Source organism: Triticum aestivum, chromosome 7D (genome assembly GCF_018294505.1).
Source record: "Triticum aestivum cultivar Chinese Spring chromosome 7D, IWGSC CS RefSeq v2.1, whole genome shotgun sequence".
Taxonomy (NCBI): Eukaryota; Viridiplantae; Streptophyta; class Magnoliopsida; order Poales; family Poaceae; genus Triticum; species Triticum aestivum.
In genome coordinates, this window is record NC_057814.1 from 430984500 (window position 1) to 431002497 (window position 17998).

Genomic DNA, 17998 nt, shown 5'->3' on the forward strand with positions numbered 1-17998 from the left:
TCGACGGAACCACTGCCAGATTTGGCAACAAAATGACCGAGAGGGGGAGAGAGTGCGTGGCAAGGATGGCAAGGAACATAGGCACACTTGAAACGACATGATGAAGTAGCCACCGCACCTCGACACGGCAGCATAGAGCGACTGGCATCCGACACGATCACACTCGCCAAAAGAGACAAGAAGAAGCAACCCAGGGAACATGCCTCGTCGCCGCCGTCCTTGGTGGTTGCTTGGGCTTTCCCACTCGCGATCTCCCACGGTGGCAAGAGTGTGTGTGTGTGTGTGTGTGTGTGTGGATTTGAGGCAACTAGGGTTGTGATTATCACTATAGTCGCCCAAGCTGGGGGTGGAGGTCCCGCACAATATGAGGAAAAGATAACCGATGGCAACGCCCACACCATCACAAATCAAAAGGCCTTCGAGCAGAAGCGACCAACCACCAAACGTAAAAACCCACCCACTACCGGCCGGAGAGGAGCCACACGGAGGAAGATGTGCCAAATCCGACGGAACCACTGCCAAATTTGGCAGGAAAATGACTAAGAGGGGGAGAGAGTGGGCGGCAAGGATGGAAAGGAACAGAGGCACACCTGTAACGACATGATGAAGTAGCCACCGCACCTCAACACAACCCCAGGAGGAGACTTGAGCATGGCCAAGCGACCGGCATCCGACAAGATCATACTCGCCAAAAGCGACCAGAAGAAGCAACCTAGGGAAGATACCTCCCCATCGTCGTCCTTCGTTATCACGTGGTCTTTCCCACCGGTGATCTCACACGATGGCGAGAAGGGGGTGTGGAAGTGAGGCGGCTAGGGTTGTGATTATCGCTAGATTTGCACAAGTGGGGGTGGAGGCCCCAAATGATATGAGGAACAGATAACTGACGGCGACGCCCACACCATCAGAAACCAAAAGGCCTTCGAGCAGAAGCGACCAACCACCAAACGTCACCCCCCCCCCGCTGGCCAGAGAGGAACCACATGGAGGAACATGTGCCAGATCCGGCGGAACCACTACCAGATTTGGCAAGAAAACCGCCGAGAAGGGGGGAGAGAGTGGGCGGCGAGGATGGCAAGGAACACAGGCGCACCTTAAAACAACATGATGAAGTAGCCACCGCTCGTCGACACGGCCCTAGGAAGCTCCTAGAGCATGAATAGGCGACCGACGTCCGATAAGATCATACACGCCAAAAGCGACCAGAAGAAGCAACCAAGGGAAGATACCTCGCCACCGCCACCCTTAGTGGTCGTGTGGGATTTCCCACCGACGATTTCACACGATGGCGAGAATGGGGGGGTGTTGCGGCTAGGGTTGTGATTATCGCTAGATTCGCACAAGTTGGGGTGGAGGCCCCACATGATATGAGGAACAGATAACCGACGGCGACGCCCACACCATCACAAACCAAAAGGCCTTCAAGCAGAAGCGACCAACTACCAAACATCAAAGCCCCCCCCCCCCCCCCGCTGGTCGAAGAGGAGCCACATGGAGGAACATGTGCCAGATTCGGTGAAACCACGGCCAGATTTGGCAAGGAAACGACCGAGAGGGGGAGAGAGAGTGGGCGGCGAGGATGGCAAGGAACAAAGGTGCACCTTCAAACGACATGGTGAAGTAGCCACCGCTCGTCAACATGACCCTAGGAAGCTCCTAGAGCATGAACAGGTGACCGACGTCCGACAAGATCATACTCACCAAAATCGACCAGAAGAAGCAACAAAGGGAAGATACCTCGCCACCGCCGTCCTTAGTGGTCATGTGGGCTTTCGCACCGACAATCTCACACGGTGGCGAGAAGGGGGGATGTGAGGCGGCTAGGGTTGTGATTATCGGTAGATTCACACACGTTGGGGTGGAGGCCCCACATGATATGAGGAACCGATAACCGACGGCGACGCCCACACCATCACAAACGAAAAGGCCTTCGAGCAGAAGCGACCAACCACCAAACGTCAAAGCCCCCTCCCCCTCGCTGCTGGTCGAAGAGGAGCCACATGGAGGAACATGTGCCAGATCCGGCGGAACCACTGCCATATTTTTTTTGAAAAGGGGGAGATCCCCGGCCTCTGCATCAGAATGATGCATACGGAACACATGATATGAGGAACCGATAACCGACGCCGACACCCACACCATCACAAACGAAAAGGCCTTCGAGCAGAAGCGACCAACCACCAAACACCAAAGCCCCCTGCTGGCGGGAGAGGAGCCACATGGAGGAACATGTGCCAGATCCGGCGAAACCACTGCCAGATTCGGCAAGGAAACGAGCGAGAGTGGGAGAGAGAGTAGGCGGTGAGGATGGAAAGGAACAAAGGCGTACCTTAAAACAACATGATGAAGTAGCCACCGCTCGTCGACACGGCCCTAGGAAGCTCCTAGGGCATGAACAGGCGACCGACGTCCAACAAGATCATACTCGCCAAAAGCGACCAGAAGAAGCAACCAAGTGAAGATACCTCGCCACCGCCGTCCTTAGTGGTCATGTGGGCTTTCCCACCGATGATCTCACACGGTGGCGAGAAGGGGGGATGTGAGGCGGCTAGGGTTGTGATTATCGCCAGAGTCGTCCAAGTGGGAATGGCGCGGGGTAAGGAAGGGCGCGACTATTTATAAGACTGTCGGGTGTGTTAAATTGCAATTGTTTTTGTGATTTTTTTTTGCATATTTGTCTAAGAAAATTCTAAGTTTATTCTATCCGGAACTATTTCATTAGTCATGTGAAATTTGCATATATAATTACCATTTTTCGTGTGTTTGGCTTTGCATATACAATTGCACCTTTTCATTTCCTTTTCTTTCTTTATTTTTATTTCATTGTTAGTTATTGTCTTTTAGAAGATTTTTTTAGTATGTTTGACATATGAGAATACGACAATTTAGATAGGTGGATCCCATATAAGAGCTCACAGAATTGTCTAGTCTGTATTTGAGGTTGGTTTTCCAAAACTTAGTCTAGAAGTAGCGTCAAATTATTAATATCTAGGTTGTTATTAAAAAAAAGGTTGGTAATCTGAAATCAAAGTGAGCTCAGCAATGAGATCACCCAACGAGTCATGGTTGAATTTACACCTTTTTTTTAACACATGGTTGGATTTATACTAATCAAGTCCAATCAGTACAGTAGTCTAACTCAAAAGTTGTTTACGCTCTAAAATGCACTTTCGAGCGGCATCTCGCATGTTCGTCGCGTGGACGTTAGGAGTACGTACATCTGCAAAATATACCTTCTTCCTGGTCAACGTGTTGCAGTGAAGAGTGCGGACCGGCCGGGCTGAAAACGGTTTTGTATTTTTGTCTCCGTGACCCTCTCCCCCGCCGATGCGCCAGCGCGAAGGCCGCGGCCCCAACGAGCCACTTTGGCCTTTATTTGTCTAAAAAAAAAACCAAGGGCCTTCACCGGAAATCCCGGCCTATTAACTGGTCGAAATATACAAATAAGTATACACCGTAAGTATACTGCATTCAAGGAGTATCAAAAAATGAACTTTTGGTTGTCTTTTGTTTTTAAAAAGTATGAAAATATGCACCTAAGTATTTAAGTTTCCAAACTTAAAACAGAAATGTATGATGAACTATCCCTCACAGCAGAGATTTTCTTTTTTCTTCTGGCCGGATGTGGAGACGCCCTTTCATGGTATACTCCTTGTAGTTGTACGGAGCATGTGTCAGAAAAAAAAGTGATTTGTAACCGTGCCGTGAGTTAAGGCCGGCAGTTAATTAGGGGAGGCATTGGCGTCATTAACTACGAGCTTACTTAATGCGACCTTCTTTTACTCCTCGAACTAGGGGGGGCCACCGCCGCGACCGCGCGCGCTGCCCGTGGGAAGCGCCGAGGCCGCGGAGCTCGAGGCCTCGAGCAAAGTACTCCCACAGTAATAAAAGCCACGATTCAAGCAGCAGAGCAGCCCTGTGTTCGGGTCCGTTCGACGTGCGTTACTGCCTCCGTCACGGGAAGAAAAAACGTACTCAACCCTGGGACCGACCGACTGGAGTTCGTGCACGACACACGATCGTCGGTGGTTCTTCTCGTCTTGTGCCGTGCTGCCAGAACCTCCGATGGATCGATGTCGCCCCGTGGCCGTCACCACCGGGCGTACGCGTCTGTCCCAGTTTTGGCCACACCCCGATCCGCGGTGCCCTGCTATGCATACCCTGTCACGCCAACCGGCCGGTAGTTCCCGACCGACGCGACGGGCGTCTGCAAAACGGGCAAATACTCGCCGATAATTTCGCCGGCGTCGGTGGCAGTTGTTGGTACGCGTGCGATGCAAACCGTCGCTTAATTTCGCCGGCGTCGGTGGCTGACGACGGTCGTGTAGACGGGCGGCCTTTGGATTCTTCCGGCGGCTCGAGATCGACGGTGTCCATCGATCCACCGGGACGGAACCGAGATATATATAGAGATCGACTTGTCGGTGCGCGCATTCGATCGGCAGCCGGCGGTCGGCGGCTGCTACGTGATTCACGATCGCTCTCCTGCTAAAGCTTTCCTAGCGGCTATGATCACATCCGTCGTGTCGCCAGAGTAAATTGCACAGAAGTACCACAACTGAGGCATTGGAAGCAGATTGATATCAAAATTGGTAATTTTTACGTGTCAGTACCAAGATTGGGGCTAGCCGTTGCAAAAAAGACTAAAAGCTCGTTTTGTACGTATTGACACTAAAGCTGACCGATTGGGCCCGCCCGTCAGGCGCCACGCTGGCCAGTGCGCGCGTCGCCTGCGCTGGCTGCGCGCTGACTCGGACGAGGCCGGCTCGGCCCGTTGGTGCGACCGAGCCAGACCCCGACCCCGCTCTGCCCTGTCCTTTTCCTCGCACCTCGCCGGCGGCTGCCTCCCCGCCCGCCCCGCCGCCGCCGCACCACGCCGCCGTAGTCATCGATCGAACAGCTCAGGCGCTGTCACCTCCCTCCTCTCCCCCGCGGTTGCCGTGCCCTCCTCTCCCCCGCGGCCGCTATGCCTTCCTCTCCCCCGCGGCCGCTGTGCCCTCCTCTCCCCCGCGGCCGCTGTGCCTTCCTCTCCCCCGCGACCGCTGTGCCCTCCTCTCCCCCGCGGCCGCTGTGCCCTCCTCTCCCCCGCGGCTGCTGTGCCCTAGGCGACGATGGCCTCGGCGACTCCGGCAGGCGGCGATGGCCTGGGCGATGCGAGCGGCGGCGACCTCCCCCGCTTCGATGGCAGTGGCGGCTACTCCAGCTCGGAGTACAGTAGCGCGGAGGAAGATTTTGCGGAGCCGGCGTTGTCGATGGAGCAGAGGCTGCGGATGGCGCGAATTTGGGTGGACAACCCTAGCACCGCCCATCACTGGACTCATGGCTTCGGTGGTGTTCTGTAAGTGCTCCACTGTTCCATTCTTGCTCCATTCTTGCTCACTGAAATTGGGGATTAGGGTTAGAGTGTACTGCCTGCATGTTTAGCACTCTAATTGCTAGGCCTAACTAGAGCAGAGTAGTATAGTGGATTACATGAGTCCTAACTAGAGCAGCATTAGGTGTTACCTAGCTAGGGTAAATAAAAGCTTTGCTTATATGTTAACTTAAACAAAGCTCTGTTTATATGTTAACTTGTGTATATGTTAACCTAAACAAAACTCTGTTTATATGTTAACTTGTTTATATGTTAACTGAAACAAATCTTTGTTTATATGTTAGACAATATGTTAAGTAAAATTGTTTATTAACCAATTTTGTCTGTTATTTCATTTTGCAGTTTGTATGATGACATTTTGGATGTTAGGTTCTTTTTTGATGCTTCAGAAATGTTAGAGCTGAAGCTCTGCAGTTCAGATGTAACATACCTGAATATGATTGCAGTGATGGAAACCCAAGGATTTAGTGAATATGATCTGCTGTTTCACATTGAGAATCCAGATTTAGGGGAGAAAGGATTGGAGATGGTAGAGAGTAATGTTGGAAATATGCCCTAGAGGCAATAATAAATGGTTATTATTATATTTCTTTGTTCATGGTAATTGTCTATTATTCATGCTATAATTGTATTGTCCGGAAATCGTGATACATGTGTGAATACATAGACCACAACCTGTCCCTAGTAAGCCTCTAGTTGACTAGCTCGTTGATCAACAGATAGTCATGGTTTCCTGACTATGGACATTGGATGTCATTGATAACGGGATCACATCATTAGGAGAATGATGTGATGGACAAGACCCAATCCTAAGCATAGCATAAAAGATCGTGTAGTTTCGTTTGCTAGAGCTTTTCCAATGTCAAGTATCTTTTCCTTGGACCATGAGATCGTGCAACTCCCGGATACCGTAGGAGTGCTTTGGGTGTGCCAAACGTCACAACGTAACTGGGTGACTATAAAGGTGCATTACGGGTATCTCCGAAAGTGTCTGTTGGGTTGGCACGGATCGAGACTGGGATTTGTCACTCCGTGTGACGGAGAGGTATCTCTGGGCCCACTCGGTAATGCATCATCATAATGAGCTCAATATGACTAAGGCGTTAGTCACGGGATCATGCATTGCGGTACGAGTAAAGAGACTTGCCGGTAACGAGATTGAACAAGGTATTGGGATACCGACGATCGAATCTCGGGCAAGTAACATACCGATTGACAAAGGGAATTGCATACGGATTGATTGAATCCTCGACACCGTGGTTCATCCGATGATATCATCGTGGAACATGTGGGAGCCAACATGGGTATCCAGATCCCGCTGTTGGTTATTGACCGGAGAGGCGTCTCGGTCATGTCTGCATGTCTCCCGAACCCGTAGGGTCTACACACTTAAGGTCCGATGACGCTAGGGTTGTAGAGATATATGTATGCGGAAACCCGAAAGTTGTTCGGAGTCCCGGATGAGATCCCGGACGTCACGAGAGGTTCCGGAGGTAAAGATTTATATATGGGAAGTCTTATTTTGGTCGCCGGAAAAGTTTCGCGCTTTATCGGTATTGTACCGGGAGTGCCGAAAGGGGTCCGGGGGTCCACCAAGGGGGTCCACCAGCCCCGGGGGGCCACATGGGCTGTAAGGGGTGCGCCTTGGCCTATATGGGCGAAGGGCACCAGCCCCAAGAGGCCCATGCGCAAGAGATAAGAAAGAAGGGAGAGTCCTAAAGGGGGAAGGCACCTCCGAGGTGCCTTGGGGGGGAAGGACTCCCCCCTGGCCGCACCCTTCCTTGAAGGAAGGGGCAAGGCTGCGCCCCCCTCTCCCTTGGCCCTATATATAGTGGGGGGAAGGGAGGGCAGCAACATCTAAGCCTTGGGTGCCTCCCTCCTCCCCTGCAACACCTCTCTCTCTCTCGCAGAAGCTCGGCGAAGCCCTGCCGGAGACCCGCTACATCCACCACCACGCCGTCGTGCTGTTGGATCTCCATCAACCTCTCCTTCCCCCTTGCTGGATCAAGAAGGAGGAGACGTCGCTGCACCGTACGTGTGTTGAACGCGGAGGTGCCGTCCGTTCGGCACTCGGTCATCGGTGATTTGGATCACGGCGAGTACGACTCCGTCATCCACGTTCATTGGAACGCTTCCGCTCGCGATCTACAAGGGTATGTAGATCCACTCCTTTCCCCTCGTTGCTAGTAGACTCCATAGATGCATCTTGGTGAGCGTAGGAAAATTTTAAATTATGCTACGATTCCCAACAGTGGCATCATGAGCCAGGCCTATGCGTAGTTACTATGCACGAGTAGAACACAAAGAAGTTGTGGGCGTTGATGTTGCCAATTCTTCTTGCCGCTACTAGTCGTTTCTTGTTTCGGCGGCATTGTAGGATGAAGCGGCCCGGACCGACCTTACACGTACGCTTACGTGAGACAGGTTCCACCGATTGACATGCACTAGTTGCATAAGGTGGCTAGCGGGTGTCTGTCTCTCCTACTTTAGTCGGAACGGATTCGATGAAAAGGGTCCTTATGAAGGGTAAATAGAAATTGGCAAATCACGTTGTGGTCATACGTAGGTAAGAAAACGTTCTTGTTAGAAACCTACAAACCACGTAAAACTTGCAACAACAATTAGAGGACGTCTAACTTGTTTTTGCAGCAAGTGATATATGTGATATGATATGGCCAGAAGATGTGATGAATGATATATGTGATGTATGAGATTGATCATATTCTTGTAATAGGAATCACGACTTGCATGTCGATGAGTATGACAACCGGCAGGAGCCATAGGAGTTGTCTTTATTATTTTGCATGACCTGCGTGTCATTGAATAACGCCATGTAATTTACTTTACTTTGTTGCTAAACGCGTTAGCCATACAAGTAGAAGTAATCATTGGCGTGACGACTTCATGAAGACACAATGATGGAGATCATGATGATGGAGATCATGGTGTCATGCCGGTGAAGAAGATGATCATGGTGCCCCGAAGATGGAGATCAAAGGAGCATGATGATATTGGCCATATCATGTCACTATATGATTGCATGTGATGTTTATCATGTTTTTGCATCTTATTTGCTTAGAACGACGGTAGTAAGTAAGATGATCCCTTATAATAATTTCAAGAAAGTGTTCACCCTAACTGTGCACCGTTGCGAAGGTTCGTTGTTTCGAAGCACCACGTGATGATCGGGTGTGATAGATCCTAACGTTCGAATACAACGGGTGTTGACGAGCCTAGCATGTACAGACATGGCCTCGGAACACACGCAATACACTTAGGTTGACTTGACGAGCCTAGCATGTACAGACATGGCCTCGGAACACGGAGGACCGAAAGGTCGAGCATGAGTCGTATAGAAGATACGATCAACATGGAGATGTTCACCGATCTTGACTAGTCCGTCTCACGTGATGATCGGACACGGCCTAGTTGAACTCGGATCATGTTTCACTTAGATGACGAGAGGGATGTCTATCTGAGTGGGAGTTCATTAAATAATTTGATTATATGAACTTAATTATCATGAACTTAGTCTAAAATCTTTACACTATGTATTGTAGATCAAATGGCCCACGTTGTCCTCAATTTCAACGCGTTCCTAGAGAAAACCAAGCTGAAAGATGATGGCAGCAACTATACGGACTGGGTCCGGAACCTGAGGATCATCCTCATAGCAGCCAAGAAAGATTATGTCTTAGAAGCACCGCTAGGTGAAGCACCAATCCCTGAGAACCAAGACATTATGAACGCTTGGCAGCAGCGTGCTGATGATTACTCCCTCGTTCAGTGCGGCATGCTTTACAGCTTAGAACCGGGTCTCCAAAAGCGTTTTGAGAAACATGGAGCATATGAGATGTTCGAGGAGATGAAACTGGTTTTTCAAGCTCATGCCCGGGTCGAGAGATATGATGTCTCCGACAAGTTCTTCAGCTGTAAAATGGAGGAGAACAGTTCTGTTAGTGAGCACATACTCAGAATGTCTGGGTTGCACAACCGCTTGTCTCAGCTGGGAGTTAATCTCCCGGATGACGCGGTCATTGACAGAATCCTCCAGTCGCTTCCACCAAGCTACAAGAGCTTTGTGATGAACTACAATATGCAGGGGATGGAAAAGACCATTCCCGAGGTATATTCAATGCTGAAATCGGCTGAGGTAGAGATCAGAAAAGAACATCAAGTGTTGATGGTGAATAAAACCACTAAGTTCAAGAAGGGCAAGGGTAAGAAGAACTTCAAGAAGGACGGCAAGGGAGTTGCCGCGCCCGGTAAGCCAGTTACCGGGAAGAAGTCAAAGAATGGACCCAAGCCCGAGACTGAGTGCTTTTACTGCAAGGGAAGTGGTCACTGGAAGCGGAACTGCCCCAAATATTTAGCGGACAAGAAGAAGGCCGGCAACACCCAAGGTATATGTGATATACAAGTAATTGATGTGTACCTTACCAGTACTCGTAGTAGCTCCTGGGTATTTGATACCGGTGCGGTTGCTCATATTTGTAACTCAAAACAGGAACTACGGAATAAACGGAGACTGGCAAAGGACGAGGTGACGATGCGCGTCGGGAATGGTTCCAAGGTCGATGTGATCACCGTCGGCACGCTACCTCTGCATCTACCCACGGGATTAGTTTTAAACCTCAATAATTGTTATTTAGTGCCAGCTTTGAGCATGAACATTGTATCTGGATCTCGTTTAATTCGAGATGGCTACTCATTTAAATCTGAGAATAATGGTTGTTCTATTTATTTGAGAGATATGTTTTATGGTCATGCCCCGCTGGTCAATGGTTTATTTTTGATAAATCTCGAACGTGATGTTACACATGTTCATAGTGTGAATACCAAAAGATGTAAAGTTGATAACGATAGTCCCACATACTTGTGGCACTGCCGCCTTGGTCACATTGGTGTCAAGCGCATGAAGAAGCTCCATGCAGATGGACTTTTGGAGTCTCTTGATTACGAATCATCTGACACGTGCGAACCATGCCTCATGGGTAAGATGACCAAGACTCCGTTCTCCGGAACAATGGAGCGAGCAACCAACTTATTGGAAATCATACATACCGATGTGTGTGGTCCAATGAGTGTTGAGGCTCGCGGAGGATATCGTTATGTTCTCACTCTCACTGATGATTTAAGTAGATATGGGTATGTCTACCTAATAAAACACAAGTCTGAAACCTTTGAAAAGTTCAAGGAATTTCAGAGTGAGGTTGAGAATCAACGTGACAGGAAAATAAAATTCTTACGATCAGATCGTGGTGGAGAATATTTAAGTCATGAATTTGGTACACACTTAAGGAAATGTGGAATAGTTTCACAACTCACGCCGCCTGGAACACCTCAGAGAAATGGTGTGTCCGAACGTCGTAATCGCACTCTATTGGATATGGTGCGATCTATGATGTCTCTTACCGATTTACCGCTCTCATTTTGGGGTTATGCTTTAGAGACTGCCGCATTCACTTTAAATAGGGCACCGTCTAAATCCGTTGAGACGACACCGTATGAATTATGGTTTGGGAAGAAACCTAAGCTGTCGTTTCTAAAAGTTTGGGGATGCGATGCTTCAACCTGAAAAGCTCGAACCCAAATCGGAAAAATGCGTCTTCATAGGATACCCTAAGGAAACTATTGGGTACACCTTCTACCTCAGATCCGAAGGCAAGATCTTCGTTGCCAAGAACGGGTCCTTTCTAGAGAAGGAGTTTCTCTCGAAAGAATTGAGTGGGAGGAAAGTGGAACTTGATGAGGTGATAGTCACCCCTTCCGAGTCGGAAAATAGCGCAGCACGGGAAAATGTTCCTGTGGTGCCTACACCGACGGGGGAGGAAGTTAATGATGATGATCATGAAGCTTCGGATCAAGTTGCCACTGAACTTCGTAGGTCCACAAGGACACGTTCCGCACCAGAGTGGTACGGCAACCCTGTCCTTGAAATCATGTTGTTAGACAACGGTGAACCTTCGAACTATGAAGAAGCGATGGCGGGCCCGGATTCCGACAAATGGCTAGAAGCCATGAAATCCGAGATAGAATCCATGTATGAAAACAAAGTATGGACTTTGACTGACTTGCCCGATGAGCGGCGAGCCATAGAAATAAATGGATCTTTAAGAAGAAGACGGACGCAGATGGTAATGTGACCATCTACAAAGCTCGACTTGTCGCTAAGGGTTATCGACAAGTTCAAGGGGTTGACTACGATGAGACTTTCTCACCCGTAGCGAAGCTGAAGTCCGTCCGAATCATGTTAGCAATTGCCGCATACTATGATTATGAGATATGGCAGATGGACGTCAAAACGGCATTCCTTAACGGCTTCCTTAAGGAAGAGTTGTATATGATGCAGCCGGAAGGTTTTGTCGATCCTAAGAATGCTAACAAAGTATGCAAGCTCCAACGCTCAATCTATGGGCTGGTGCAAGCATCTCGGAGTTGGAACATTCGCTTTGATGAGATGATCAAAGCGTTTGGGTTTACACAGACTTATGGAGAAGCCTGTGTTTACAAGAAAGTGAGTGGGAGCTCTGTAGCATTTCTCATATTATATGTGGATGACATATTATTGATGGGAAATGATGTAGAATTATTGGAAAGTATAAAGGCCTATTTGAATAAGTGTTTTTCAATGAAGGACCTTGGAGAAGCTGCTTATATATTAGGCATCAAAATCTATAGAGATAGATCAAGACGCCTCATTGGTCTTTCACAGAGTACATACCTTGACAAGATATTGAAGAAGTTCAGTATGGATCAGTCCAAGAAGGGGTTCTTGCCTGTATTGCAAGGTGTGCAATTGAGCACGGCTCAATGCCCGACCACGGCAGAAGATATAGAACAGATGAGTGTCATCCCCTATGCCTCGGCCATAGGGTCTATTATGTATGCCATGCTGTGTACCAGACCTGATGTAAACCTTGCCGTAAGTTTGGTAGGAAGGTACCAAAGTAATCCCGGCAAGGAACACTGGACAGCGGTCAAGAATATCCTGAAGTACCTGAAGAGGACTAAGGATATGTTTCTCGTTTATGGAGGTGACGAAGAGCTCGTCGTAAAGGGTTACGTCGACGCTAGCTTCGACACAGATCTGGATGACTCGAAGTCACAGACCGGATACGTGTATATATTGAATAGAGGAGCAGTAAGCTGGTGCAGTTGCAAGCAAAGCGTCGTGGCGGGATCTACATGTGAAGCGGAGTACATGGCAGCCTCAGAGGCAGCACAGGAAGCAGTCTGGATGAAGGAGTTCATTACCGACCTAGGGGTGATTCCCAATGCGTCGGGCCCAATGACTCTCTTTTGTGACAACACTGGAGCTATTGCCCTTGCGAAGGAGCCCAGGTTTCACAGGAAGACCAGACATATCAAGCGTCGCTTCAACTCCATTCGTGAAAGTGTTCAAAATGGAGACATAGATATTTGTAAAGTGCACACGGACCTGAATGTAGCAGATCCGTTGACTAAACCTCTCCCTAGGGCAAAACATGATCAACACCAGGACGCAATGGGTGTTCGATTCATCACAATGTAACTAGATTATTGACTCTAGTGCAAGTGGGAGACTGTTGGAAATATGCCCTAGAGGCAATAATAAATGGTTATTATTATATTTCTTTGTTCATGGTAATTGTCTATTATTCATGCTATAATTGTATTGTCCGGAAATCGTGATACATGTGTGAATACATAGACCACAACCTGTCCCTAGTAAGCCTCTAGTTGACTAGCTCGTTGATCAACAGATAGTCATGGTTTCCTGACTATGGACATTGGATGTCATTGATAACGGGATCACATCATTAGGAGAATGATGTGATGGACAAGACCCAATCCTAAGCATAGCATAAAAGATCGTGTAGTTTCGTTTGCTAGAGCTTTTCCAATGTCAAGTATCTTTTCCTTGGACCATGAGATCGTGCAACTCCCGGATACCGTAGGAGTGCTTTGGGTGTGCCAAACGTCACAACGTAACTGGGTGACTATAAAGGTGCATTACGGGTATCTCCGAAAGTGTCTGTTGGGTTGGCACGGATCGAGACTGGGATTTGTCACTCCGTGTGACGGAGAGGTATCTCTGGGCCCACTCGGTAATGCATCATCATAATGAGCTCAATATGACTAAGGCGTTAGTCACGGGATCATGCATTGCGGTACGAGTAAAGAGACTTGCCGGTAACGAGATTGAACAAGGTATTGGGATACCGACGATCGAATCTCGGGCAAGTAACATACCGATTGACAAAGGGAATTGCATACGGATTGATTGAATCCTCGACACCGTGGTTCATCCGATGATATCATCGTGGAACATGTGGGAGCCAACATGGGTATCCAGATCCCGCTGTTGGTTATTGACCGGAGAGGCGTCTCGGTCATGTCTGCATGTCTCCCGAACCCGTAGGGTCTACACACTTAAGGTCCGGTGACGCTAGGGTTGTAGAGATATATGTATGCGGAAACCCGAAAGTTGTTCGGAGTCCCGGATGAGATCCCGGACGTCACGAGAGGTTCCGGAGGTAAAGATTTATATATGGGAAGTCTTATTTTGGTCGCCGGAAAAGTTTCGCGCTTTATCGGTATTGTACCGGGAGTGCCGAAAGGGGTCCGGGGGTCCACCAAGGGGGTCCACCAGCCCCGGGGGGCCACATGGGCTGTAAGGGGTGCGCCTTGGCCTATATGGGCGAAGGGCACCAGCCCCAAGAGGCCCATGCGCAAGAGATAAGAAAGAAGGGAGAGTCCTAAAGGGGGAAGGCACCTCCGAGGTGCCTTGGGGGGGAAGGACTCCCCCCTGGCCGCACCCTTCCTTGAAGGAAGGGGCAAGGCTGCGCCCCCCCTCTCCCTTGGCCCTATATATAGTGGGGGGAAGGGAGGGCAGCAACATCTAAGCCTTGGGCGCCTCCCTCCTCCCCTGCAACACCTCTCTCTCTCTCGTAGAAGCTCGGCGAAGCCCTGCCGGAGACCCGCTACATCCACCACCACGCCGTCGTGCTGTTGGATCTCCATCAACCTCTCCTTCCCCCTTGCTGGATCAAGAAGGAGGAGACGTCGCTGCACCGTACGTGTGTTGAACGCGGAGGTGCCGTCCGTTCGGCACTCGGTCATCGGTGATTTGGATCACGGCGAGTACGACTCCGTCATCCACGTTCATTGGAACGCTTCCGCTCGCGATCTACAAGGGTATGTAGATCCACTCCTTTCCCCTCGTTGCTAGTAGACTCCATAGATGCATCTTGGTGAGCGTAGGAAAATTTTAAATTATGCTACGATTCCCAACAAGTAATGCTGAGTTGCAACTAGTAAAGAGGCCGGTTGAGGAGTGTAAGGTTTTAAATTTGCTAGTGAGGGCATGTCCACCTCCTTGCAGCAAGTTTCAGAGGCAAGAATTATCCACTGTTGTGTTATATGATCTCAGTGAGCCACCCATCTATGCTGTTGATGAAGAAGGAGTTGCCTTTGAAAGTCAGAGTAGCAGCTGCAGTTTAGTAGCTCATGGTACTGGTGTTTGCACACAAGAGAGCAAGAATGTAAAAGGGAAACTGAAAGCTGTTTTGGAAATAGAAGAAGAAGAGGGATATGATGGCAGTGGTGGTTCTGATTGTGAAGGTGAAGATGACAGTGATGTAAACCCTTTTTATATGGGTGATGCTGATGACATAGAGATGGATGAGGGAAAGAAACAGAGAGAGTATGATGAAGTAGAAGAGGAAGAAACAGATGATGAAGAATCTGAGGAGGAAGAAATGGTGCATTACTCTGGTGACACAGATGTTGAGGAACCTTTTGAAATGGATGAAGATGACAAGGTTGTTTCACAGGATGAAGAAACTGTAATTGTACATGAAGAGAAGAAGAAGAAGAAACAGAAGCTTCCAGTTAGGAAAGGTCCTACAACAAGGACACATTCAAGTGTAGTTCAAGAGGAGGAACCTGATTTCCAACCTTCATCTGATGAAGAACAGAAAGGATTGTTGAAGGAGGCTGATGATGATGGTTATGAGCCATTGGCATTTGTGCTGCCAAAGAAAAGGAAGAGCAGGGCAAAGCGGAGGCCTCCTAGAAAATGGTACAATGAGAAAATGGAGGCACCACATGAGCAATTATGTCTACAGATGTGTTTCAAGGATCAACATCAATTCAGAGAGGCTTTGTTGAACTTACACATCACTCAAGGCAGAAACTTCAAATATCATAGGAACTCAGATCAAAGAATAATTGTAGAATGCAACCAAAAACATTGCAACTTCTTTATGGTGGCAGCAGTTATAAAAGGTGAAACTACTTTTGTAATTAAGAAGATGAGAATTAAGCACACTTGCCCTATTAGTACAGAGACAACAAGGGTAAGTGCCAAGTGGCTTGCACAGAAGTATGAGTCACTGTTCAGATCTGATCTAACAACTGGCATTCAGACTTTGATTGATGCCTGCATGGAGAAGTATGGTGTGGATGTGCCCAAGTCAATGACATATAGGGCAAAGAACCTAGCTATTGATGCTGTGCTAGGAGACCACAAGAAGCAATACCCTAGGTTGAAAGACTATGCTCAGACAGTGATGGATACAAACCCTGGGAGTAGAGTAGTAGTCACTACTGTAACTCCAACACCCACTGAAAAAATCCCCCATCCAGGTCCAAGATTCCATGCTATGTTCTATTGCATCAATGGAGCAAGGGAGGGGTTTCTCAAGGGGTGCAGACCATTCATTGGTTAGTTTGTTCACCTTGTGCATTAGTTACATATTGTTTCATCTAGAAATGCATTTGAATGTTTTTAATACTGAATTTGCTTGCTCAGGTGTTGATGGGTGCTTCATTAAGTTAACTACTGGTGCTCAACTACTTGCTGCCACTGGTAGAGATGGCAACAACAATATATACCCACTAGCATTTGGTATTGTTGGGCAAGAGGACACACCTAACTGGTGTTGGTTTCTACACCAACTTAAAATCTGCCTAGGAGGAGAAGTGGGAAGGTTTGGTCCATATACAATAATGTCAGATAGACAAAAGGTATGTGCTTGCATCTTATGTCATTGTTCCTATATGGTTGTTTTGTGCTAGATAGTAGCTTAGCTAGTTTAATTGTGTGTCCCAGGGCCTACTAAATGCAGTGAATGCTGTCTTTCCTAAGTGCAACCAAAGGTTCTGCCTTAGGCATATCTATGCAAACTTCCAAAATGCTGGGTTTAGGGGGGAAGATCTGAAAAAGTGTATGGATAATGCTGCCTATGCATATAGTGAACACAAATTTAACATTGCAATGAATGACCTTAGAGCTGAGTGTGAGCAAGCTTGGGAGTGGCTTTGTCAAATACCCAAGAAAACATGGGCAAGGCATGCATTTGACACAAACTGCAAGACTGACCTTGTAGTTAACAATTTATCTGAGGTGTTCAACAAGTATGTCCTAGATGTTAGGAAGAAACCAATTAGGACAATGTGTGATGGAATAAAGGATAAGCAGATGGTGAGGTGGCATAGGAATAGGGAGAGTGGAAAGAAAGCTAGATGGGACATAACACCCCATTATAGTGAGAAGCTAGAGGTTGAGAAGGAGAGGGCCAAATATTGCAAACCAATTCAAGCTGGTGTGGACTTGTGGCAAGTTACAAGTGGGCAGCAAACCCATGCTGTTAACTTGCAAATGCACACATGTGGGTGCAGAAAATGGGACCTAAGTGGCATCCCATGTAACCTGCCATCTCAGCAATAAACAAGGCCAAAAGAAAACCAGAGGATTATGTCAGCAAGTTCTTCAAGAAAGAAATTTATCTGGCAGCTTATGAACCAATGATCTATCCAGTTCCTGGTGAGCATGACTGGACAAGGACACCTGGTCCAGACATTGAACCACCTGCATTTAAAGTGAAGAGAGGAAGAAAGAAAGAGAAGAGGATCAAGGGGAAATTTGAAGTCCCAAAGCCTAAGGAGACATCAAGAATGGGGACTATAACATGTGGCAATTGTGGACTGCAAGGACATAGGTACACAAGCTGCAACAAGCAGTTGAAGCCTGAGCTGGCTTTGAGGAAGAACAAACATGTGGTAATCCTCTAATAAGTAGTAACAGGTTTTCCTTCTTGTACATTCTATTTTTTTAAGTACTAACTCATTTTCCTTCTTTGTTTATGCAAGCCTCTTGCAAGGAATTCCAATGCTGGTGCTGCTGCTACTACACAAGCATCAACAACTTCTCATCCAACTCCTACAACAACACCAACAGCTGGAACAGGAGCTGGGAGAGGAGCTGGAGAGGAGCTGGGAGGGGCTGCTGGGACTGGTGCTGCTAGAGGGTGCTGGTAGAGGTGCTGCACCAGGTGCTGGGAGAGGTGCTGGGAGAGGGAGAGGTACATTCTCTGCCCCAAGGCAATCTGGTCCCTCCACATCTACTGCTCCCTCTACATCTACTGCTACTCCACCTTCTGGTGGTAGAAACAGAGGATGGAGAGCCTACTTCTATGCAAGTGGTAACCACTAAATGGCACATGTGCCATGTAATGTTCAAAACTAGATACTTCATGTGTGTTCTTGCATCCTATGGTACAATGTGATCTTGCTGGTGCTCTCAGTCTACTTTGCTGGTGCTCTTATTGTACTTTGCTGGTGTACTTTAAGAATCAA

General features: G+C 48.2%; 1 protein-coding gene across 1 annotated transcript; it reads left to right on the plus strand.

Annotated features, from left to right (window-relative positions):
* Positions 1–14634: 14634 nt before the first annotated feature.
* LOC123171149 (uncharacterized) lies at positions 14635–17680 on the plus strand. Its single transcript, XM_044588775.1, has 5 exons — positions 14635–16084; positions 16173–16387; positions 16473–17067; positions 17181–17422; positions 17513–17680. Exons 1-5 carry the CDS (start codon positions 14635–14637, stop codon positions 17678–17680), a joined length of 2670 nt encoding a protein of 889 aa, XP_044444710.1.
* The last annotated feature ends 318 nt before the right edge of the window (positions 17681–17998 follow it).